Source organism: Mustelus asterias, unplaced genomic scaffold (genome assembly GCF_964213995.1).
Source record: "Mustelus asterias unplaced genomic scaffold, sMusAst1.hap1.1 HAP1_SCAFFOLD_310, whole genome shotgun sequence".
NCBI lineage: Eukaryota > Metazoa > Chordata > Chondrichthyes > Carcharhiniformes > Triakidae > Mustelus > Mustelus asterias.
In genome coordinates, this window is record NW_027590274.1 from 17,849 (window position 1) to 42,376 (window position 24,528).

General features: G+C 42.1%; 1 protein-coding gene and 1 gene segment (V, D, J or C); both read right to left on the reverse strand.

Annotated features, from left to right (window-relative positions):
* Positions 1-367: 367 nt before the first annotated feature.
* On the reverse strand, positions 368-3,552 carry LOC144486255 (uncharacterized). Its single transcript, XM_078204326.1, has 2 exons — positions 3,484-3,552; positions 368-1,412 (listed from the first exon to the last, which is right to left on the reverse strand). Exon 2 carries the CDS (start codon positions 1,059-1,061, stop codon positions 471-473), a length of 591 nt encoding a protein of 196 aa, XP_078060452.1. The 5' UTR covers positions 1,062-1,412; positions 3,484-3,552; the 3' UTR covers positions 368-470.
* A 2,367-nt stretch (positions 3,553-5,919) lies between these two features.
* LOC144486248 (Ig heavy chain V region-like) lies at positions 5,920-15,329 on the reverse strand. The segment is given in 5 exon segments: positions 5,920-6,004; positions 9,967-10,057; positions 13,961-14,012; positions 14,788-15,110; positions 15,242-15,329. Coding segments are annotated over 5 exon segments (597 nt in total).
* Between the last annotated feature and the right edge of the window lie 9,199 nt (positions 15,330-24,528).

A 24,528-nucleotide genomic window follows, 5' to 3' on the forward strand; every position in this document is an offset into this window, starting at 1 on the left:
AAGTTAAAACCAGCCTTAAAATGGTAGATATAGTATAATAACCATAGTACTTTTCAGACTGGAAACTTTAACCTGCTGTTTCACTTTGATTTAGGAGCAGATCCCAGTTTTACACCAATCTCTGATTCATGTATCCAGCATTCACCGTCATTCTAAAAACAGAAGTTGCTGCAAAATCTCAGTAAGTCTGACAGTATCTGTAAAGACAGGAACAGTTAATGTTTCCAGTTGAATGTGACTCTTCTTCAGTGTCAAAACATTAGCTCTGTTTCTCTCTCCAGAGATGCTGTCAGACCTGCTGAGTTTTTACAGCACTTCTTGTTTTTATTTACGAGTTCAGGACTCAGACAAGACAATCCACAATACAAATCTTACAACTGGGCTCGGGTTTATTAACATCAGCAGAAACAGACACCAATGAAAATGGTTGGGACCTCGATGTGATTAACAGCAAAATCCAGTCCTTGCAGTCACTCGTGAACCTGATGGTGTTTCAGCAGGTGAGGTGACTGAGTGAATCCCTTCCCACACACGGAGCAGGTGAATGGCCTGTCCCCAGTGTGAATTCGCTGGTGTGCCTGCAAGTTGGATGACTGAGCAAATCCCTTCCCACACTGAGAGCAGGTGAACGGCCTCTCCCCAGTGTGAACTCGTTGGTGTCTCAGCAGGCTGGATGGATCACAGAATCCCTTTCCACACTGAGAGCAGGTGAATGGCCTCTCCCCAGTGTGAATTGGCTGGTGTCTCAGCAGGCTGGATGAATCACCGAATCCCTTCCCACACTGAGAGCAGGTGAACGGTCTCTCCCCAGTATGAATGCGCTCGTGTGCCCGCAGGCTGGATGACCGAGTGAATCCCTTCCCACACTGAGAGCAGGTGAATGGCCTCTCCCCAGTGTGAACTCGCTGGTGTGTCTGCAGGCTGGATGACCGAGTGAATCCCTTCCCACACTGAGAGCAGGTGAATGGCCTCTCCCCAGTGTGGTTGCGCCGATGTGCTTCCAGCTGTGATGGGGCTCTGTATCTCGTCCCACAGTCCCCACATTTCCATGGTTTCTCCATGGTGCAGGTGTCCTTGCCTCTCTCTTGGGTGGACAATCAGTTGAAGCCTCGTCCACACACAGAACACGGGTACCGTCTCTACCCGCTGTGAATGGTGTGGTATTTATTCAGGCTGTGTAACTGGTTAAAGCTCTTTAGTCCGAGCACTAGAACACTCTCACTCGAGTGTGGCAGTGTGTTGGTGCTTTTCCAGTCACACTGATGTTTGAAATCTTTTCAAATCAACAGACTGGACAATCATTTCTCCTTCTAGATTCAAAGGCCGATGATATTCAGCTCCCAAGGAATATGACTCTGTCAGATCGAGACGTGACGTTTGAGATTTCGGCCTGTGATTCCTCTTTCAATATCCTGTAAAACAAGTTTACAAAAGTCATCAGTGTCAGTACAGGATAGAAATTCAGAACAGACAATTCTAGTTTCTATGGAACATTCTTTCCTCTCCCATTCCTCAAAAGCTGTAAATCTCCATCCCACACACTCTCCCTCCATTCTCACTCTGCTGTATCTAATATTCACCCTCCCAATTCTCCTGAAGGTGCTGATTGAGGCTGATTGACAGATCCATGCTCACTGCTTCCTGTCCTGGACACAGAGACCATAACAAATTGGAGCTGCAGTCGGCCATTTGGCTCATCGAGCCTTTTAAACTATTCAATGAGATAATTTGTTCATCTACCTCAGCATCATTCTCCCCACACTAAACCCATATCCCTTGATATCTTCAATATCGAGAAACCAATCAATCTCTCTCTTGAAAATAGTTGATGACTGAGGCTTCACTGTCCTCAGGGGTTGAGAATTCCAAATCTTTACCACATCCTTGAGTGAAGAAATCCCCCCACATCTTAGCTTTTGCTCCATCTTCTTGTCTGTTCCCCATAACCTTTGACCCCTTGTCAGTCAAAAATATGTCTAACTGGAATATATTCAATGATCCTCAGCCTCCACTGGTCCCTGTGGAAGAGAAATCCAAAAGACTAACAATCCTCTGAGGGAAGAGATGTCTGGAAAGATATAACGTAGCTACAGTTCCATATTACAAAATATTCAGATCCCAAGGAATATGACTGTCTCGATGTGACAGTTGAGATTTTTGCCTGTGATTCCTCGTTCAAAATCTTGTGAAATGAGTTTGCAAAGGTCATCACAGTTAATATAGGATAGAAATTCAGAGCAGACAATTCTAGTTTCTATAGAACATTCTTTCCTATTTCATTCCCAAAAAGTTGTAAATCTCCATCCATATCAATGGATTCTCATCTGGTGTTATGAGACTTCTTACTGTGCTTACCCCAGTCCAACGCCGGCATCTCCACACTCTGAGTGGAAACAGAGAGAAGTAGGAGAGGCCGGAGGTGAAGAGAGAGATTTTATTCATCAACAACTCAACAGGAACTTTGACAGAATTTCCAAACCCTGTGAACACCATCAGCTCCAAGTTCCTCTCCAACCCACACACCATCCTGACTTGTCTGACATCCAGTATTGAAAGAACAGAAATTTATTTCATTTAAATACTGGGAAGACTGAACCCATTGTGTTCAGTCCCCACTATGAACTCCACTCCCTCACCAACAACTTTATCTCTCCTCCTGGCAACTGTCTGAGGCTGAACCAGGCTGTTCACAACCAGGGTGAAATAGTTCATCTCAAGATGAGCTTCCAGCCACATGTCCACATCATCATCAAGACCACCTTCATTCATAGAAGCATTAATAGTAATTAATTAAAAGTAATGAATAATAAAATACAGTGTAGAAGGAGGCCATTCAGCCCATCGAGCCTGCACCGACAACAATCCCTATCCAGGCCCTATCCACATATTTACCTGTTAATCCCCCTGATACCAAGTGGCAATTTATCATGGCCAGTCCGTCTAACCAGCACATCTTTGGACTGTGGGAGGAAACCGGAACACCCGGAGGAAACCCACACAGACACGGGGAGAATGTAGAAACTCTGCACAGACAGCGACCCGAGGCTGGAATCGAACCCGGGTCCCTGGCGCTGTTAGGCAGCTGCACTAACCACTGTGCCACCGGGCCACATGTCAGTGCCATCGCCCGACTCCAGCCCAGTCTCAGCTCATCAGGAACCCTCACCCATTCCATTGTGACGTCACACCCTCACCCATTCCATTGTGATATCACACTCTCACCCATTCCATTGTGACGTCACACGCTCACCCATTCCATTGTGACGTCAGGGCTTCACTCTCCGATCACAATCCCTGCCAGCCTCCCACATGCAGCCTCAATGGCGGCAGTCAGCCCGGGTCTAACACTACAAGCTGCCGCTCCATTGGGTACAAAGGGGGGGACCGGGAAGTTCATTTCCGGGGTCTGGGTTTGAACAACATGTTTACAAAGCCTCTCCACCCACCCGCCACATTTATCATTCCCCGCGCGCCGCCCTCTACCTCGTATTGATCTCGCTTCCGAGTTAAAACCGCCTGTCCGTCGCCATTACCCGCACTTCCTGCCCCTCATTCACTCCGAATGGTTGGAGGACCAGCCACTCCCGCTCGGTCCTCAAGCCCCGCCCCTCATTCACTTCGATTGGTTGGAGGACCAGCCGCTCCCGTTCGGTCCTCCAGCCCCGCCCCTCATTCACTCCGATTGGTTGGAGGACCAGCCACTCCCGCTGGTCCTCCAGTCCCGCCCCTCATTCACTCCGATTGGTTGGAGGACCAGCCGCTCCCGTTCGGTCCTCCAGCCCCGCCCCTCATTCACTCCGATTGTTGGAGGACCAGCCGCTGCCACACGGTCCTCCAACCCCGCCCCCTCTTCTGATTGGTCCGGAGCTGCCGTCAATCAGTGCCCGGGCATTGTGATGTGGAGCATGCGCAGTGTCATTGCTGTCCTTGGCGCTTGTTTGTCCCGGAGAAGCGGAGTCAGCGTTAGGCGGTGGCTGGGAGGATTTGGAAACACTTTGTGGATCCGCAAACCCTTCAGAATCATTGTCAGCTCCCTGGTTTGCAGCTGCGGGGCTTCTCCCTCCCTCCCTCCCGGGAACAGGCCCAGGTTAACGGCCCCATCCTGGCTCAGCCACTGGAGGATGGTTCACATCAGAGGATGGGGGAGGGGGACAATAAATAAGAGGTTACTCTTTGGCCTCAAATCAATGAGGACTCTGATCTCTGGGAAGGAAGGAAACCCTGGGAGGTGGGCGGGGAGGATTCACAAACACCCGCTGGAGGCCCCAACACCCCCAATAAGACCCATTGGTTTTATTGTCAGTCTGCAGACAGGAGCTGGAGAACTGAACCCAGACAGAGGAGAGGGAGGGAGAAAACTGGGAGTGGAGAAAAGAAATGGTGAGATGGGTTTGGATTTAAGCCAAGGGAGGAGGGAGAATTTGTGGGACAGGAATTTATTGATTTGGGGAACAAGAGAGGAAGAAATGTTCCAGAGAATTAGAATTGTCTGTTCAAAATTTCTATCCTGGACTGACAGTGATTAATTTTGTAAACTCCTTTTACAGGTGAGGTGAAGAAACATCACATCAAAATCAGACAGAGTCTCGATTCACTTGGACTTAAATATCCTCAGACTTTGAATGTGGAAGGAGAAATGTTTGTCTTCTGTCTGGAGAAGATTTCAAACATCAGTGTGACTGAAAAAGCACCAAGTTACGTGCACACCCGAGTGAGAGTGTTTCAGTGAGTTGACTGTGGAAAGAGCTTTATCCAGTTCCGCAGCCTTAAAAAACATCACACCATTCACAGCAAGGAGAAACTGTCCACATGTTCTGTGTGTGGATGAGGCTTCAACTGATCGTTTAACCTGGAGAAACATAAGGACACCAGCACCATGGAGAAACCGTGGAAATGTGGGGACTGTGGGCAAGGATTCAGTTACCCTTCCCTGCTGGAAAACCATCGGCGCAGTCACACTGGGGAGAGACCATTCACCTGTTCTGTCTGTGGGGAGGGATTCATTCAGTCATCTGGCCTTTGGTCTCACCAGAGAATTCACACTGAGGAAAAGCCATTCACCTGCACCTCCTGTGGGAAGAGGTTCAGGCATTCTTCAGCACTCACTGTGCACCAACGCACTCACACCGGGGAGAGACCATTCATCTGCTCCGTGTGTGGGAAGGGATTCACTCAGTCATTCCACCTACTGTCACACCAGTGAGTTCATACTGGGGAGAGGCCGTTCACCTGCTCCGACTGTGGGAAGGGATTCACTGTGTCATCCCACTTACTGTCACACCAGCGAGTTCACATTGAGGAGAAGCCATTCAGCTGCACTGACTGTGGACGGAGTTTCAGACAGGCATCCTCCCTCATTGCACACCAGCGAATTCACACTGGGGAGAGACCGTTTACTTGCTTTGTGTGTGGCAAGGGATTCACAGCTTTACCCACCCTGCTGAGACACCAGAAAATTCACACTGAAGAGAAGCCATTCAGCTGCACTGACTGTGGAAAGAATTTCAGGCAGTCATCCAACCTCACTGCTCACCGACGCACTCACACTGCAGAAAGACCATTCACATGCTCCGTGTGTGGGAAGGGATTCAATCGGTCATCCAACCTCTCTGCTCACCAGCGAGTTCACACAGAGGAGAGGCCATTCACCTGCTCTGTGTGTGGGAAAGGATTCGCAAAGTCTTTCAACCTGCTGGCTCACCAACGCACTCACACTGAGAGGCCATTCAACTGCTCTGTGTGTGGGAAGGGATTCACTCAGTCACAATGGCTCCTGAGACATCAACAAGTTCACAAGTGACTGCAGGGGTTGGATTCTGCTGTTTTTGCTGCTGTTCAGTATTGACAGTCTGACAATATTTTATTTCTGTTGATGTTAACAAACCCTATAACTCGCTGAAATTTAATATTCTGGAAATGTCACTGATTTTCGGGGCTGCAATGTCCCTTTTCAAAAGCAACACCTGTGATCTTCCCTCTTAACTGAAGAACTCTCAACAGGAACCTGTTGAGAATAAAATTAAGAACTTTTGCTTCAATTCTAATTTGATCTTTGGGGCAAAATCTACAATTCATTCTCTGAAAGATCCATCTGCAGGGCTCAAAGTATTTATTTTCAATGCTTGCATTGAGATTTTCTGGAAAGGTACTCTTTGATTTTTAAGGGCTATTTTTTTGTTTCCAGGGTATCGTTTTCCATTCTCAGTAACTCCTTTATTAGTGATGTAGTCACGTAGTAACATTACCTTTTGTGTTTCTGTTAGTTTACTTCTTTGAATAAGATAACACAAATACTGAAGACTGTGTATATATTAAATCTTTTAAATTGGAATCTATGAATGATATTTTTTGTTAACTTATTTTAAAAATACTCCCATACTCTCTTTCCAAAATGAGAATTCTAACTATTTGACACAAGGTAACTGAATCAGATGTTTACTGGTTCAGACGGTGGAGCAGGAAAAATCTCTCCCGATTCTGATCTTCATTGTGTGTGGATTTACATTGATAACCCATCAATAACCTCACTACACCAGCTGAGATCAGCTCTGACCGGGGATTCTGTATGTTGTCTGTGAGCGTTAAACTGCAAATAAAAGCAGTTTAGAATATGAACCTGGATGAATGGATCTCAATTTCTAATGTGACGACCCAAGTGATTGGTAAGTATGTTCACAATATCTGGTTACTCAAATTCCTGAGCTGTACACCCCACCTACTGAGATATATAAAAATAATCAAGACTTGTTCAGCAGAATGGGGAAAGCTCTGCCGATGGTTGGATCATTCCTTTTGAGGCTCACACTGCTATGAAACTAGTTCTGTAGCAGGAAGACACAACTCCTCCACACGTCACTGATAGGCTGCTGAGTCTTTTCTCAAAATAGGTGGCAAAGCTGTTCCTCCAGTTTGAGACTCTGTCTCTGCAGATGCAGCAACATCGGGAGAGACAGAATCTGTGATTGGAAGAGATGGTCCTCACAGTTTCTGTCTCTCCCATGTACAGGATGATTTATTTCTTCCAGTAGTTCCTCCCATGACAGAATATCCACGGTCCTTCTGAGGGTGAATTCACCCTCCACAGCCATGTATTTTGAATCCTGGTTCTGAAATATTCTCACTCTGGGTTTAAGGCTTCCTGGCATAATACACAGATTTAGATCTTACCACCGAACACCAATTCATATCGTCATCTGAGTTCCAGATTTAAATGTGGTTGTCCAAACCAGAAACTATATATAATTTGACTCTTTTTAAACTTGATTCACCACACCCTGCCACACTAACTACAAGAGATTGTGTTTGGAACCAGTTGTTCCATTGAAGTCTGTGTTGTTCTCAATGATGACAGTTTTAACCTTCTCCATAACCTGTCCTAACCCTTCCGCCCTCCAGGGGGCTCTGTTTTTCTGATGGTGACATTCCCTGTTTACCCAGTCAGCCCTTGAATTGTTTGTGAATCCAGTCACATGTCAGTTAGACTGGATCAGGCGGCAGATTTCCTTCCTTAAAGGGCATTAGAGAACCAGATGTGTTTTTACAATAATTGATTCATGTTGCATCAATATTTTTATTGAAACGTGTGGGATTCAAACCCAGGTCCCAAAATCATTATAATAAAAACAGAAAATGCTGGATAAACTCAGCAGGTCAGTTTTATTCACAATTCCAACATCTGCAGGATTTTGCTTTATCCCAAAATCATTACCCGGGATTATCCTCCAGCTCTAATTCCAGTTCCAGAATCCCACAACTCTCTGTATTTCCCAGGAGGGGGGTGGGGGGGAAGAAAGTGTTTTTCTCATAAATGTTGGCCAGAGGAGGAAGTTTGAGACTCTGTGTGAAGCTAAAAACAAAAGGTGTGCTGTTTCAAATCAAACTGCAGGACTTGGAGGAAAATATTGGAATCTATCATTAAGGAAGTGATAACAATGCAATTAGAAAATTAGAACATGATTGGACAAAGTCAACATTGGTTTATGAATGAATTTGACAAATCCAGTAGAATTTGTTGAGGATGTAACTAACAGGTTAGATAAAGGGGAACCAGAGAATATTGCATTGATTGAATTTCTAAAAGCCATTTGATAAGGTGCCATACACAAGGTTGTTGCACAGGATAAGGGCTTGTGTCACTGGAGTTGTTAAAGGACAAAGAGAAGGGATTGATGTGTCATTTTCAGTTCGGCAGGCTCTTATAATGGGGACAGCGCAAGAAGCAGGACAGGAGTTTATTAACAATCCATGTTCATGACTTATTTCAAGAGACCAAGTCCAATGTGTTGAAGTTTCCCGATGGGAGACTGTCTCGGGGCAAACAGCATCAAGGTGGTCAATACAAATGACACACGGACCCCGTAAAATATATCCTCACAAACTTCTGCACTGCGGACCACCTCTCTGGGGAAAACACTGTGGCGACCGGCAGATATGGAGGCAGCACTGACATTTTGTTCAGTTTCAAGGACCATCATCACCAAACTCTCAACATCCGAGGTATCCAGAGGAAGATCAGAAGTGGAGCGGTGGCAGAGCAAGACCAGAGGTGGAGCAGCAGCAGAGGAAGACCAGAGGTAGGGTGGAGCCACAGAGCTCCTCCCATTCCCCTTGAGCACTAACAACAACATCATGAACTGCCAGTTCTGTGGATGTCCATGTCGATCCCACATCAGACTCTCCCATCAGGAGAGGATCCACAGAAAACAACAAAATCATTGACAGCTTGGACATACTTAAACCATGAGGAGTCTACCCCAACGTTTTCCCTGTTCTCTGGATGGGGTAACTATACTCTGTCTGTATTGTTGCAGTGCTATTAATACAGTCAGCAAAAGACAATCTGTTGTTGGGAGTTTGATTAGCTGGTGTCTGAAACCACAAGATTCAATATTTAGAGTCAACAAGATGAAAAAGGAAACACACCAGGGCCCAATACTCCAGCTAGATATTCACGGGAGAAGTCATCGAGTGGGCAGAACAGAGAAAAATCCCAACTTAGTTAGGCGGCACTTGGAATATAGTGTTCAATTCTGGTCACCACACTACCAGAAGGATGTGGAGGCTTTGGAGAGGGTACAGAAAAGATTTACCAGGATGTTGCCTGGTATGGAGGGCATGAGGTATGAGGAGAGGGTGGAGAAACTTGGTTTGTTCTTACCGGAGCGACGGAGATTGAGGGGAGACCTGATAGAAGTCTACAAGATTATGAGATGCATGGACAGAGTGGATAGTCAGAAGCTTTTTCCCAGGGTGGAACAGTCAATTACTAGGGGGCATAGGTTTAAGGTGCGAGGGGCAAGGTTTAAAGGAGATGTACGAGTCAGATTTTTTACACAGAGAGTGGTGGCTTCCTGGAACTCGTTGCCAGGGGAGGTAGTGGAAGCAGATACAGTAGTGACTGTTAAGGGGTGTCTTGACAAGTGCATGAATGAGATGGGAATTGAGGGATATGGTCCTCGGAAGGATAGGGAGTTTTAGTTAAGTCGGGCAGCATGGTCGGTGCAGCCTTGGAGGGCCGAAGGGCCTGTTCCTGTGCTGTAATTTTCTTTGTTCTTTGTTGTTTGTAAGAAACCCTCCAATCATTTGTGAATATCTTTCAAATGCTAACAGGTTGCATCTCCCAGTTTCCATTATACTGAATCAATGGAGAGCGGTTTTCCTGGAACTACTAAAAACACTAGCTAGATCACAGCTGGAGTACTCAGCACCATTCTAGTTAGGGGGTGGTTAGCCAGAGAGTGTGGCTCAGAAGGTCCTAGATCCTTAACAGAGATGTCAAGAACTAAGGGGCAGAGAGGTAAAGCAATTGGCAGAAGGATTAGAGAAGTGTGGAGAAGTTTTCACCCAGAGGGTGGTGGGGAATCAAACTGACTCTCTGAAAGGGTGGTGGAGACAGAAATGTTCACATGCAAGAGGTATTCAGATATGGACTTGACATGCTGTGTCCTATAGGGTCATAACCTATACCTGGAAAGTGGGACTAAACTGGATAGCTCATTTTCTCCTGGTACAGGCATGATGGGCTGAATGGCATCCTGTGCAGTAAATTTCTCAGATTCTGTGATGACAAGTGATCCTCATGATTTTATTCAAGCCAGGTCTCAGCCCAGTCATTTACTCTAAGTATTGATGTGATGGTTCAGTCACATTGTGCAAACGAGCTGCTGTGATACAGTAATAACTAGAGGATTTTCACAGTAACTTCACTGCATTGTTAATGTAAGCCTATTTGTGACTAATAAACTCTAACTTAACTTGTATTTATAGGAACAGAATAGGTAAATTTCAGCCCTTAGAGCCTGCTCCGCGATTCAGTCAGATCATGGCTGATCTCTCCCTGGTCTCAAGTCAACCTCCCCACTTGTTCCCCATATCTTCCATCCCTTTTTGTGTCAGAAATATATCTATCTCCTCCTTGAAACCATTCAACGATTCAGACTCCACCACGCTGTGAGGCAGCGAGTTCCACAAATTTACCACTCTTGGAAAACTTCCCCCTTACATCTCTTTTAAACTTTCCCCCTCTCACTTTCAATTGTGGATCTTTCAGAGTGTGAGGTGAATGATAATCAGTACACTACAGACACACGTCACGGTCAGCATCTCAAAGGGACTGCAGAGTATTTCAAACTGTGTCGTCATGCTGTAGTTCGTGACCTTGATTTGCAGAGATAGAATTCGGACTGGATATTTTGGAATGTTGGAGAGACATTGATCTAACAATAGAATCGTGAAATAACAGCTCATGAGGAGACACATCATGTCTGTGCTAGCTTATTTTCAAACAGTTATACAATTAGTCCTAATATCATTCCCTTTCATAAAAACGTGCATTATTTCTCCTTTCAAACGATTGTTCAATTCTCTTTCTGAAAAATCTGAGTTAACAAACAACAACATCGGAAGAGTTGCAGAAGCCTCTGCAGTATTCATGGACATTTTTTAAATTAACAAAGTTTCCTTGAATCAATAGAGTCAGGTGGGAATTCTCATACAGTTTTGGAAATAAAACTATTTGCAGTAATGCAGTTGATTTCGTACCTTTTCAAGGATCATAGAATTCTACAGTGCAGAAGAAGGCCATTCAGCCCATCGAGTCTGGACCGACCACAATCCCACCCACGCCCTATCTCCATAACCCCATGCATTAACCCTAGCTAGTCCCCCTGACAATTTTTAGCATGGCCAATCCACTTAACCCGCATATCTTTGGAGTGTGGGAGGAAACCAGAGCACCCGGAGGAAACCCACGCAGACATGAGAAGAATGTGCAAACTCCACACAGACAGTGACCCAAGCTGGGAATAGAACCCAGGTCCCTGGCGCTGTGAGACAGCAGTGCTAACCACTGTACTGCCCCTCAATGTTGGTCTTGGAAATAGGGCAATGCTGACCCAGTCAGTTCTGGAATGCAAGTGGTCAGTTATCCTATTTACAGTAGCACAGCCACACCAGAAAGAGACCATTCAGATATGTTATGTGTGTAAATGGATTCTGTTCGCTCTGTCAAATTTATTCAAACTGTTTGATTCTAATTGATCTAAGGTCAAATTACAACTGCAAAAAAGTCAATAAAAAATTTAAATTAACCTGATGTTCATTTCAAAACTCCCTTCGCCTTTTAACTATCTCTCCCTGTCTGTCTCAAATCATGAAAACTGGGCAAAAATGTATTTTTTCTGAAAATGAGCACCTCAAATATAACAGATTCAGGGTAGTGTAATCTCCCTAACAGAGATACAGTGTCTCTGTAAGAATTGTAATTCATGATTTATTTTAATATGTAAGCACCAGTTAACATGAATAAAAGCCCAAACATCTAATTATTTTATTTTTCCGAAACCTTTTTCCTTTATCCCTGCAAGAATTTTCAAACGCAGTTTTATTTTCATTTAGCCAGAAAACGTGTAACCGCTCAGTATCACAGAGTTGAAACAATACAGAAACAATTGAGAAACACCAAACCATTTCACAAATTTTGAGATGAGATTAGTAATTAATTATCTCGGTATCCAATTACAAATTACTTGGAAGGAATAATCTGATTGCGACTGCACAGAAAGAAAATGTAATAATCGGATACATAAATTGCCAAAAAGCAACGTCTTTTTCTGCAAAACTCGTATTCCAGTGAATGCGAACTTAATCTGGGATATAACGACTAATGCAAAGTATCTTGTTGAATTGAGCGCTGCTATGGAAACAGCACGTTATCATTGAAATAGTTTCTGGAATTATCACAAAATATTTCCAGCCCAGAAACTTTTCTGGTCATTTTAATTGAACAGAACTATTAGAGGTGATTAATGAATAATGATATTAACATAAAAAAATCTTTGGTGAATATGGAGTTATATTACCGATCAATAATTGTTTGATTTATCTTAATTTCATGATCAAATTGGTTAATGAGAAGTTTGTGATTGCAGCAATGACTTAGTGTCCAAGTGAACTTTGTAAGTCATGATTTATTTTAATATTTAAACATTAGTTAAAATTTATAAAAATGTTGTGATATCTTGATTTCATTTTTATCCAAAACCTGCCTGTTTTCTACTACAAGGACTTTCAAACTCAGAGATTCTTTGCATTCAACCAGAAAACGTGTAACCGCTCAGTGCCGCCGAGTTTAAACAGTGCAGAAACAATGCGGAAACACCAAATCACTTCGCAAATTTTAAACTATCATAGTGACCGAACCACAGAATCTCCTGAACATAAACACTACAAAGCACATCACTGAGAGAATTATTCCGCTTCATGAAGAAGCAGCTCAATTATTCATTCAACATAATAAAATGTAACATTGCAAGAAAATCTCAATATCGAATCCAGCAAAACAGCTCGTCACCAAATGTATGAATTATTAAACAAAACAGAAATCTGGAATAATAGCAATAGCATTGTGAAGAGATAGAATATATCCAACACATTAATATGGAAACTTTACCACATTTTATTCATATTGGATCATATTTCAAACATATTTAAATATTTGGATGGTAAAAGCTGCAGCAATCACTGAGATTTAACATTGCAGGGTAAACAAATAGTGAATGCAGTGGCAAACTATATTCTGAACAAACTGCGTAAACTGTGGTTTAGTTTAACCTGCAATTATCAATTATGATTTTCAAAAATACCAATGGAATAAAGCCTGCCTGATTTCAGCATATAATCATGCGTAAAGCAGTTTCAGACGCGAAGACTGTTTGTATTCAATCACAAAATGTGTAACAGCTCAGTGTCACCGAGATTAAATAATGCAGAATCGCCAAACCATTTCAAAAATTTTACTTATTCAAAGTCACCCAGACCCACAATCTCCTCAACAGAAAAACATATACATCACTGAACCCCGCATAATGCAGAAGCAGCTCAATTCTACAAACACTTTCAACAGAATCAAATGTAACATTGACAGCAAATCTCAAATTTAAATCCAGCCAATCCGCTCATCATCAAACTAATCAATGATTAAATTAACAGAAATATGTCAGAACCACGCCAGCATTGCGAGTAAGCGGAATATGATCACTCAATTAATACAGAATCTTTAACACATTTTTAAAATATTGGGTTAGATTTCAAATGCGTGTGCAGCAGATGGTACAACACGCAGCCACTAGATGTCACCGAGTTTATACACTGCAGAAACGTCGAACTGTTTAACAGAAGTTAGACAGTAACTTTTAAAGTAACCCAGCCACACAATGTCCTCAGCAGATAAACACCAAAATACAACAACCAAGGATTGAATCCCTCAGCATCGCCTTGTCAATTAACAGGAGAATTTTATAACCCCCATTTTAAGCAGAATCACATGAAACTTTGTTAAGACTTTTAGTACAGAATCCACCAAACCACATTTCAGTGAACGAATGAATTAATAAAATCGATCAAAAATATAAAACAAAAGCTCAAGGAAAACTTAGTTACGAAATAATTGCATGGTTCTTACCTGCAGTCACCGTCACCATGGTCCCTTGTCCCCAGTAGTCAAAGTAGTCACAGTGTCACATTCCCTTGGCTGGGTCATACAGTAACTGGCCCTGCAAAAAATAGACAGAAAAGCCGCCATTATTTTAAATATTCACAAACCTGAGGAAAAGCAAAGTCAATTAATATTCATGAGATTATTATTGTATTTGTGGATACCGTTCGCTCTACATAAATAACCCTTATGTTTTGTATTTCACCGGGTATAACATGAACATGTTACTGAAAACACCAAATGATAATTGAATAGTTATCATAAATTTTCCGTTTGATTCTCGCCGTTTGTACAGAGCTGGACATAAATAATACAGCACTGCAAATAATGTTGGATGGTAAAACAGAGCACTGACCCAGTCTCGGTCAATTAGTGCTGAGGGGTTTTTGTATTGACAGTAACTGTTGTGCCACCCCAGTTATCACAGTGAGATACAGCATGACAAATACTGAGTCTGACTGCTGACTGTAAAATACAGAGATTTAATTTCACTGCTCTCTCAAAAATCTGATTCTGCCTCTTCTGTGAGCGAATGAGTGAGATATTGTAGCTTGTCCAAGTCATTATATTTACAAGGGGTATCGGAATGCTTTTAAACCCTCTATGTAGATTTAGCATATCGTTCAACACAGATTTTACGGGAAGATTTTTATACCTTTCCACAATCTAATATTGCTTCTGCGCATTATTTCATTGAAGCCTCGTTTACTTTGAAAATCCTGCTGTAGTGCTGATCACCAATTTGAGCGATCTCTTTCCATGAGGTTTTTGTATGAGGATGTCGCTGTGCTCAGCACTGTGACCCCACTGTAGTATATTGCACAGTAATAGATGGCGGTGTCTTCGGTCTTCAGCCTTGTCATGTCCAAAGAGAAGATGTTGGTTGAAGTGTCTTTGGACGCAGTAAATCGATCCTTAATTGCTGGGGCGTAGCTGTTGCTGGATGAAGTATAGTACCACACCAGCCACTCCAACCCCTGTCCTGGAACCTGCCGGATCCAACCCATGCCATAGCTGCTAAGATCGAAGCCGCTGGTTTTACAGGTCAGTGTCAGGGAGCCTCCTGGACGCCCGGTCTCTGCCTCTGGCTGAGTCAACACAACCTCCGACTGGACACCTGTAAAAATAGATAAAAAAACCCGAGGATTAATCCTGGTGTAATGATTTTTGACTCTGGAATAATACAGAGATGGACTAAAACTGAGACAGTAACTGTGGGAGACTTAGACAATGAAAAAAAGTACTCACCGGATAAGAAAGTCAGCAACAAACTGAGAGAAATCGCCGACCTCATCCTTCTGGTGATTTGGGGGAAATGGTTGTGTCAGAAACTCAGTGAACCAACCAGCTCCCGGACTGTTGGATTCCGGTCCGGTGAACGGTATTTAAATACCCGGCAGAAGGGGGCGGCTTTCCAGGCGCCGCCTGTTGATTCCCTGCTGGAGGCGGCGACAGGATCCAGGTCCCACCTTCCACACCCCCAACAGAATGGACTTCCAGATTTACAATAGGTTAATATTAAAATGGACATTTTATCTGTGTCGGGATATTTGTTTGGCTGAATATGTTCATTGTATTGTCTCCATTATTTCTGATGGTGATATTGCAGTTCATCATTTCTTTATTTAAAATAACTAATTCCATTGTAAATATGGTGTTTTTTTTACCACGCCCCCAAGAAGAACACAAATCTGAAAATGATGAAATAACATTTTGGGAAAATAAAGAGACCGTCAGTCTATTTTGCGACAATTCCGGGTCTCTGTCACATTACAATAATAAAGCATCATTTATCAGAAGAATTTTTACCGATTTCTGTAACTAAATGAGGGGTATGAACAAAGTGATTGCATTTACAGTGCAGATGGCTATCACTGTACAATCTGGGTTTGGGGATGAGAAGAAACTCTCACACAATACAATGTTTCTCCTTATATTTGTCAAACTACCCCAATCTCGAAGACAGCCCTTTGAAAATAATAAGAATCGCGCCATCCTGATAATTAAATAGTGAGTTGACAGAGAAACATAAAATTAACATCGACTTTTGACAGAGAAGTTAATAAATGGAACGGACTCGGAGATCATTAAAGTTCTCCTTCAGCATCCAGATCATTGCAGCTCACTCTATCGGCCACCGGCTGTCTAACATTCGCTGGTATTGCGAACACAAGATATCAGGGCTTTGCGGCACATTGCACAATATCACAAGAATAAATGTTTTATCTTCCATTGAATCAGGTTATGAACTGATTATTTCTCCACTTATTGGCAGCTATGATTGGAACTCTTCAATAACAGGAATCAGATTATACTGTACAATAGAATAGGGTGTTAATCAGGTACAAGAGACGCTGCTGTTTAAATGCGATACAGAACGTTCAGAATATTCCAGGAATTCCCGCTGTTCATGTCAGTTTTATGCCGTTCTCTTCATATTATATTTCGATGCATTTTATGCCATTGCACTGATTTCAATTGACTGGGGAATTGGGACCATCAACATCTCTCTCTCGCATTTCACGAAGTGGTTAATAAACAGACTTTAATTATTGGAATGACATTTATTTGGAAGTTATACAAATGAAAAAGCATCTGGTCACTTTATTGTTTTGCGATACTATTTACTCATATAATGAACAGGCCATTGAATGAAAATATTTGATTAGAATGATTCCGATTTAAAATGTGTCATTCTTGTGGGAATGAAACATTTATTGTTTAAATGCTGAATCCCATTTTGTCCGTTTAGGTTCACGCTGATCTGTCCCACACAGTATTTGGCAGCAATCCAGGCTGCTGTCAAATGCTCAAAGTGATTGACAGGAAGCATCGGGGGGTGTTGTGCAGCAGAACAAAGATCTGTTTCCTCAGTACTGACCGCTTGGCTGCAAGCCAACTTAAAACCCTTCACGTTGTCAATCAGGCCTATTTATAAATAAATCTACCCAGCAACAGCACTGCAGGCACTTTACTTTTTTAAAGTTCTAAATCTGGATGAATTTTGCCCATCTCTAATGAAAGGAAAGTCATGCAGCTTCTCTGGCACCCTGTTAGCAACAATGATGATTTTTCCAACACATCAGGATATGGTGTTAGATGGATAGAAAGAATTACAGGCAAACTGAGAAATGTCTCAGAGAGACGATACATGAACATGTATGTTTGTATTTTCTTTCCCTTTATCTTTCCATGGGATGTTTGGATGCAAAGACCGGCACTTTTTGTCTGTCCCAAATTCCCTTGAACTGACTGGTTTTCTCGGCCACTTCTGAAGATATTAAGGAGTCAGCTATTTTGCTGTCCATCTGGAGTCACATCCTTGTGAGACCAGGTAGCGATGGCAGATTTCACTCATTGGGGAATCAGAGAGGGTCCGATGGTCGCCATTAGTATCTGTTCCATATTTATTAATTGAATTCAAATTCCACCAGCTGCAATGCTCCGATTTAAATCCCTGTCCCCACATCATTGTCCTGGGTCTCTGGATCACTGGGCCAATTAAATTAATATTACGTCACCATCTGCGCAAACAATAAATGAATGACTGTGTTGATGCAGGAATGAATGACCGTTGAATGAATGATATGAATATCAGTTGGATGCCTGAATATTTTGATTGAGGAATCAGTGAACGGATTGGTGGATGCATTGTTAAATGGTACTGAAAGATGCTGTTCCACATTCCCATATTTGTACTTGACTGGTTCATAAATTGAAACAGCTCCTTGATTCCATTTCTGTCAGCCTAATAACTTCAATGCTTCCAGAGGGTCTGGGTGAAATCAAACCCGATTTTCGAGGGAGTTAGCAAACTGATCCTCACGAAAAGAAGAGGGCATTTTCCTGCGGCACGGATGGTTCATTTCTCTGCTGATGCTGAATATTCATATCCAAGATCGAAAGAGGGAACATGGTTTGGCTGAGGAGGAAGGATTGTAATATTTGAAACATGTGCAGCAAATCACTCACCATGCCCTCACCCAAATTAGTGAAGGTAACAAGCTGTAAAATAAATAATGTGGCAACAGATATATTGTGAAACTCACTGGACAACTACAAGTGTTACATTATTTCCCAAAACAATGTAATAATGAATCGGGATTTAAAAATTCAGTAAAATCATATTAGGTGCAAGGTAGTGTAATTCATATCATTCCTTTGGAAATCATCACACCAGTTATGTATCAGGAGTTTAAAGCGCAGAGACTGTTGGGTAGCGACTCATGATCCTCAGTCTGAATTCGTTCAATTTCCCACTGCATTCTGGGACAGATTTTTATCCTTGTTGACAAAAAGGTCAATACAGTGTCAAGAAATGTTAATATCAATAAATTATTCAAAGCAAAGTTGTACAAAATGAAATACTGAAAACAAACAGAAAATGCTGGAAAATCTCAGCAGATCTGACAGCATCTGTGGAGACAGAATAGACCCAACGTTTCGAGTCTGGATGACGGTTCAGCAGAGTATTCCTAATGCGTTGGAGAGATTATCATTGTATCCAACAAGGCGTCAGACAAGCTGCATAACTTTCTTGTGAGATGTGAATAGTTCAAAGAGGCACTGTTTAATTATATGCACTATTTCGAGCCACACACAAGTTGCATGAACTTACATACCGATCCCAAATATCATAATCAACTTATCCATGCTAACTGACCAAATCAACGTCTCAATCACTAACTATATCCTAAAGAAACTTCCTAATCCCTTTCCACCCTCATCAGTTCCCAATGTCATCGCCCTCTTCAATTTTCTCCAAATAAAAAAAGGGTCATCCTGATTCGAAACTTTGACTCTATTCTCTCACCACAGATGCTGTCAGACCTGTTGAGATTTTCAGAATTTATTATTTTTGTTTCAGTTTCCAGAATCCGCAATGTTTTTCATTTATTAAAATGCTGAATATAATTGGCGAAATAATTGTTTATCTGTATTAATTGATATTAATTGGTGAATTGGAACTACCCCGCCTGGATATTTCCCTCCAGACGCTCATAAACCTGACTTGGACATATATTACCGCTCCTTTAACGTCGCTGGGTCGGAGTCCAGGAGAACCCTTCCTAACAGCACTGTGGGTGTACCTACACTGCAGGTTGTGCAACGGTTCAAGGTGGCGGCTAACTACCAGCTTACCGAATGCACTTCGCAATGTGAAATAAATTATAGCTTAGACAGTTACCCACCTTCCATAAAGTAATTTTAAATAGACTAACCTTTGTGAATGAATGAGAATTGGTGAATGCATTTATTAAATTGTGAATGGACGGTCATGAGTGAAAATAATTACTATCTTTCTGAACATTTATGACATTCTCCTTATTTGCTGGAAGATTTAAGGTTTGTGGGTCATTTATTAATGTCACAAGTAGGCTTACATTAACAGTGCTTTGGAGTCACTGTGAAAATCCCCGAGTCGCCACACTGTAGCGTCTGTTCGGGTACACTGAGGGAGAATTTAGCCTGGCCAGCACACATTACCAGCATTCCTTTTCGGACTGTGCAGGAAACTGGACCACCCAGAAGAAATCCACGCATAAACGGGGAGAATGTACAGACTCCGCACAGACACTGACCCACGCCGGGAACCAAACCAGTGGCCCTGGCACTGTGAGGCAACAGACCTAACCACTGTGCCACCATGGCACCCACAATTCCATGAGACATGCATGATTCAAATTTATCACACATTTTTGCAAACTAAACCGATGGAAGAGACTGTTACAACTACAGGCATATCTCAGTCATAACATCACGGGAAAGATCTTTGCTGAGGTCACACTTGAAATACATCATCTGCTTGCAGACCGGGTATATCTGATGTGCAGTTTAGTGATTGTATTGGAAGATTTACTCCAGCCAACAACTTCTCCATGTTCCATATATGTCCATATCCTTAACGTACTTCGGTCAATCTCGCTAAGACATTCACCACCGTCAGCAGGGCAAGGAATACAGGATTTTGGTGATAACTGGTTCTACACCAAAGCTCCTAATATCCATTCATGATACAAAAACAATAACACACAATGACGAATGGTAGCTTAATGGGCAGCACTTGTGGCCGAACTAACTTTTCAAAAATTGGCCTCCTCAATCATCAGAAAAGGTGACATATGTAAAGGAAGCCAATCTGAATTGGATGTGTTTATTGTGTGTCCGTCATGTAGTGTAAATGGAAGGATGCACGTGATCATTGTGGAATTAATTTGTATCAAACACGGTGTATTTCACACAACACACACACACACCAAGATGCTCAATGTGGGTCCCGCAAGGAGCACTCGATTCCAGAAATGATTTGGAAAGAGTCCAAATATGGATTTTAAAAAATAAATTAAAAAGGTGAATAGAGAGTGCCTGCCCTTGACATGGACGCAGCGTCTGACCGTTTGTGGCATCAAGGAGCCCGAGCGAAACTGCAGTCAATGGGAATCAGGGGGAACAGAGTCCACTGCCTGAGTCATACTGAGCACAAAGGAAGATGATTGTTGATGGCCAATCTTGCCAGTCACACGCATTGCTGCAGGAATTCTTCAGGTTAGTGACCGAGCCCCAAGCTTCAGCCTTCATCAAAGTTCAGAAGTGGGATTTTCACTGATGCTTGCACATAGTTCAGCACCAGTCGCGGCTCCTCAGATACTGAAACAGTCTGTGTCAATGTGCAGTAAGACTTCGAAAACATTTAGTGTTTGGCTAATGAATGACAAGGAACATTAATGCACAACAAGTGGTAAGCAATGACAGTCTCCAATGAGGGAGATTCCAAACCACCCCCCATGACATTAAATGGCATGACCCATCGCTGAATTCGCCCACTATCAACATCCTATGAATTATAATTCGTGAAAATCTGAACGGAGACAGACGTTTAAATCATGTGGCCACAGGAGCAGGTCAGACGCTCGGAGTTCTGCAGTGAACAACGCACCTCCTGAATTCCCAACTCCTATCCATCATCTACAAGGCAAAAGGCTGGAGTATGAAAAAATATCACAGAACAGTCAAGCACAGGAACAGGCCCTTCGGCCCACCAAGTCTGTGCCGACACAGATGATTGAATATTCTCTACTTGCCTGACGTGTGCCACTCAAAAGCTCAATGTCATTCTAGACAAAGTAGCTGGCTCGAAGAACACCCCACCCACCAGCTTCCCAAAGCTTGCCACCACATTCTCAAAGGAATTCATGGTTTGGCAACAAAAGCTGACTTTCCCAGTGACATCAAAATCACAACAATTTTAAACATACCATATCTCTGCCTATATTCAGCTAGCTTCTGCCTCTGTCTGTATTACAGTAGGCTGTGCCTGGATCATATTCCAGGAGGTCATGTCTAAGCTATTTCCTGCACTTGGCTCAATATCAGGTGTTCGTATATGAGACACAGGCCCTGCTTATATTATAATTTCTAAGTTATGGCGGTACTGAGCCATGCTTCTGCTGATCTGACAAGAGGCCGTGTCTCGATTCTTGCTGCCTCAGAACATTTGCCACTGCATACTAAACTGGAGCAACTGTTTCATGCATGACACATGGTTCTGTCACAGTTATTATGCGAATAGTTCATTAGATTTTGATAAATTAGATCCTGTTTACGTTAATGCTGCACCAGTCCATGTATTTATTTATTTAAGACTATGTCACGTCTCAGCTATAATTGCATTTTGCAATACCTCCTAATTGCTGCATTGTCCGTATCTCAGTGTGTATCAGTCTAGGCCTGTACCAGTAATTATTACAAATAAACTGGACTCTGTCTCAGTTTACATCAGTCTAGGTACTGTATTAGTAATCATTACTAATACACTGGACTCTGTCTCAGTTTACATCAGTCTAGGTACTGTATCAGTAATCATTACTAATACACTGGACTCTGTCTCAGTTTACATCTGTCACTGTCCTGTATCTATTTGTAATTATTACTAATGCACTTGACTCCGTCTCAGTCTAAAGAAATTTAGGTCCTGTATCATTAATTACTGGGCTCTGTCTCAGTTTATATGTATAAGCTCCTATGTCCAGTAAAACTGCACTAGACACTGTCTCAGTTTTATTTTCCTCGACGTTGTCATATATATTTGTAATGTTTGTTTCATGGGATGTGGGTGTCACTGAAAAGATCAGCATTTGGCCTTTGACCATCCCCACATGGCACTCGGAAAGAAACCCATTTCTATTTTGCTGGATCAGGACCCAGTTTATGTTAAATTAGAGTCTGTCTCTGTTAATACACTGCTAGACTAGAAATCAGTTTATATTGCACTAGCCATACTCTCTGGGTAAGTAATATTTGATCCTGACCCTGTACATATTTCACTAGACTGTGTTAGTGTTATGCCTGCACTTAACTTTGCCTCTATTTGAATGATGTCTGCATTTCTCCGCGGTTCTACGAGAAGAAGAGATATTATGTTGGATGAAAAACAGTGGTCTCTGGCAGGATTCTGAAACAGGCAGCATTGGATCGACAGTATTTGGTCGGTGCGGGCTTCCAGTGCCGAAGGGCCTGTTCCTCTGCAGTAACTTTTCTTGTTCTTTGTTCTGTGTTGACAGTGCATGCTATACAGGTCTCAGTAACCATTTTCAATGCAGTCAGCAGAAGTAGATTTCAGATAACACTGCTTCTTTTCCTTATTTAAGAGGATGCAGAGAATTGTGTCCCCTTAAACACTTTCCTCATTACTGGCATTGTCCAGTGCAGTAAAAACTGAGACCATGTCCAATGCAATATAAACGTGGATAGGGTCAAGTGCAGAAATAAGACTCCATCTAGTTAAATACAAGCAGACAGGTCTAAATTAATACAAACCGATACAGCGGCTAGTTTGATATAAACTGAAACATGTTGATGCATAATATAAACAGGGACAAGGTCTAATTTAGTATAGTCAGAGAAAGCATCTCGTTTAATATGTGTAGAGATAGCGTCTCGTGCAACATAAACCGAGGCATGACCTTATGTAATAGAAGCTGACACAGGGTAAATTTACTGTCTAATAAAGAGACTGGTTCAATCTCCATGAAATTTGGAGAGACGGCCAACTGCCCCATCAAAAATTCACAGGACAGGAGTAACATGGGGTTAGCTGTAAAGTTCCCCCATGCATTGCCAAATTTAACACTCCCAAGTCAGGAATAGCATGATTTAGATACAAAGTGAACCTCCCTCTCACTATCAAAATAAAACATTCCTGGAAAAGCGAGACTGTCTAGAAACAGAGTGAAACTCCGTCAACAAAGTCTGCTCAAACACAATGAAGGCATACAGACCAGGGAATCTCTTCTCGGTAAAACCACTTCTGCATTTTTCCTTCAGAGAATCGGGAGGCAAGTTTGAATTGGTGTTCGGTAGAGGGGGAAGATCCCGCGACACAGTCCCATAAAATACACCCAGGTCAGGTACAGCAGAGATTAGATACGGATTAAATCTCCCTTTACAAGTAATATCAAACATTCAAAGGGCAGGTACGTGAGTTTAGATGTAGGTTAAATATTCCTCTACACTGTCCAGTCAAACAGTCCAAGGGCAGGGATAAATACAGGGAAAATTTCTTTGGTACTGCCACATCGAATTCTTGTTACGAGGTACAATACAGGTTAGATACAGAGGAAAATGTATAAAATATCCCAAAATCATAGATGCTCAAGAGATCTTTTAGAGTAAATCTCCCTCATGGATTCCAATTCATTGTGTTGCATTCCTTACAACTCCGGCTGAGAGAATACATTGGGCAACATTGAATTCAGATTGTGGAGGGAAGACGATGAACTATCGTGAAGAGACAAGACACAGAACCAGAAGGAGAAAGACAGAGAGAGAGAGATGAAACACAGGGAATTTCCACGAACACATTTGCCGTGTTATCACATTTCGGGATCAAAGGGATTATTTCCTAATTCTGAACATAGATATTGTCATGTTTTTTTTCTTCATATAATTGATGAATAACTAATGTATAAAAACAATCATTTCTGGAATCCGTTGATCGATTTGCATGTTTGTCTCTATTTCTGTGCTGTGTTGGTGGGGAAATATTTGTTGTGTTTTCGTCAGTCAACAATCTAATCTGGGATTTCTATTTCTGTGTTTATTTACATAAGCACCTCACTGTTTCCAATGAAATGTTAATGGCAGCAAAAACAGATAAACCGTCACTTATTCATTCGTTTCAACTCAAAATAGCGGTTATTTTAAGAATATTAACAGTTGGTTCAAAAAGAATAGAAATCTTTTTAACATAAATTACACCAGATGCTATTTAATTAAATGAATAAATACATTCTATTTAAGAATTTGTTCTGAAAGTTCTGATGTCACAATAAATAAAGTATCTGTGAACAGGCTGGTATTCCATTGAATGTTAATTTGATTGATGATCTAAATTGCTTCAACTCGACAAGTTAAAACAAAGAGAACTGATGTGTGAAATATTCCTGTCATAATTAGTGATCAGACTCACACGAGGGAAGAATAAAAAATCCAGTGTGGTTATTACTAAGTGATACAAGTAGCATTGCTGCCTCACA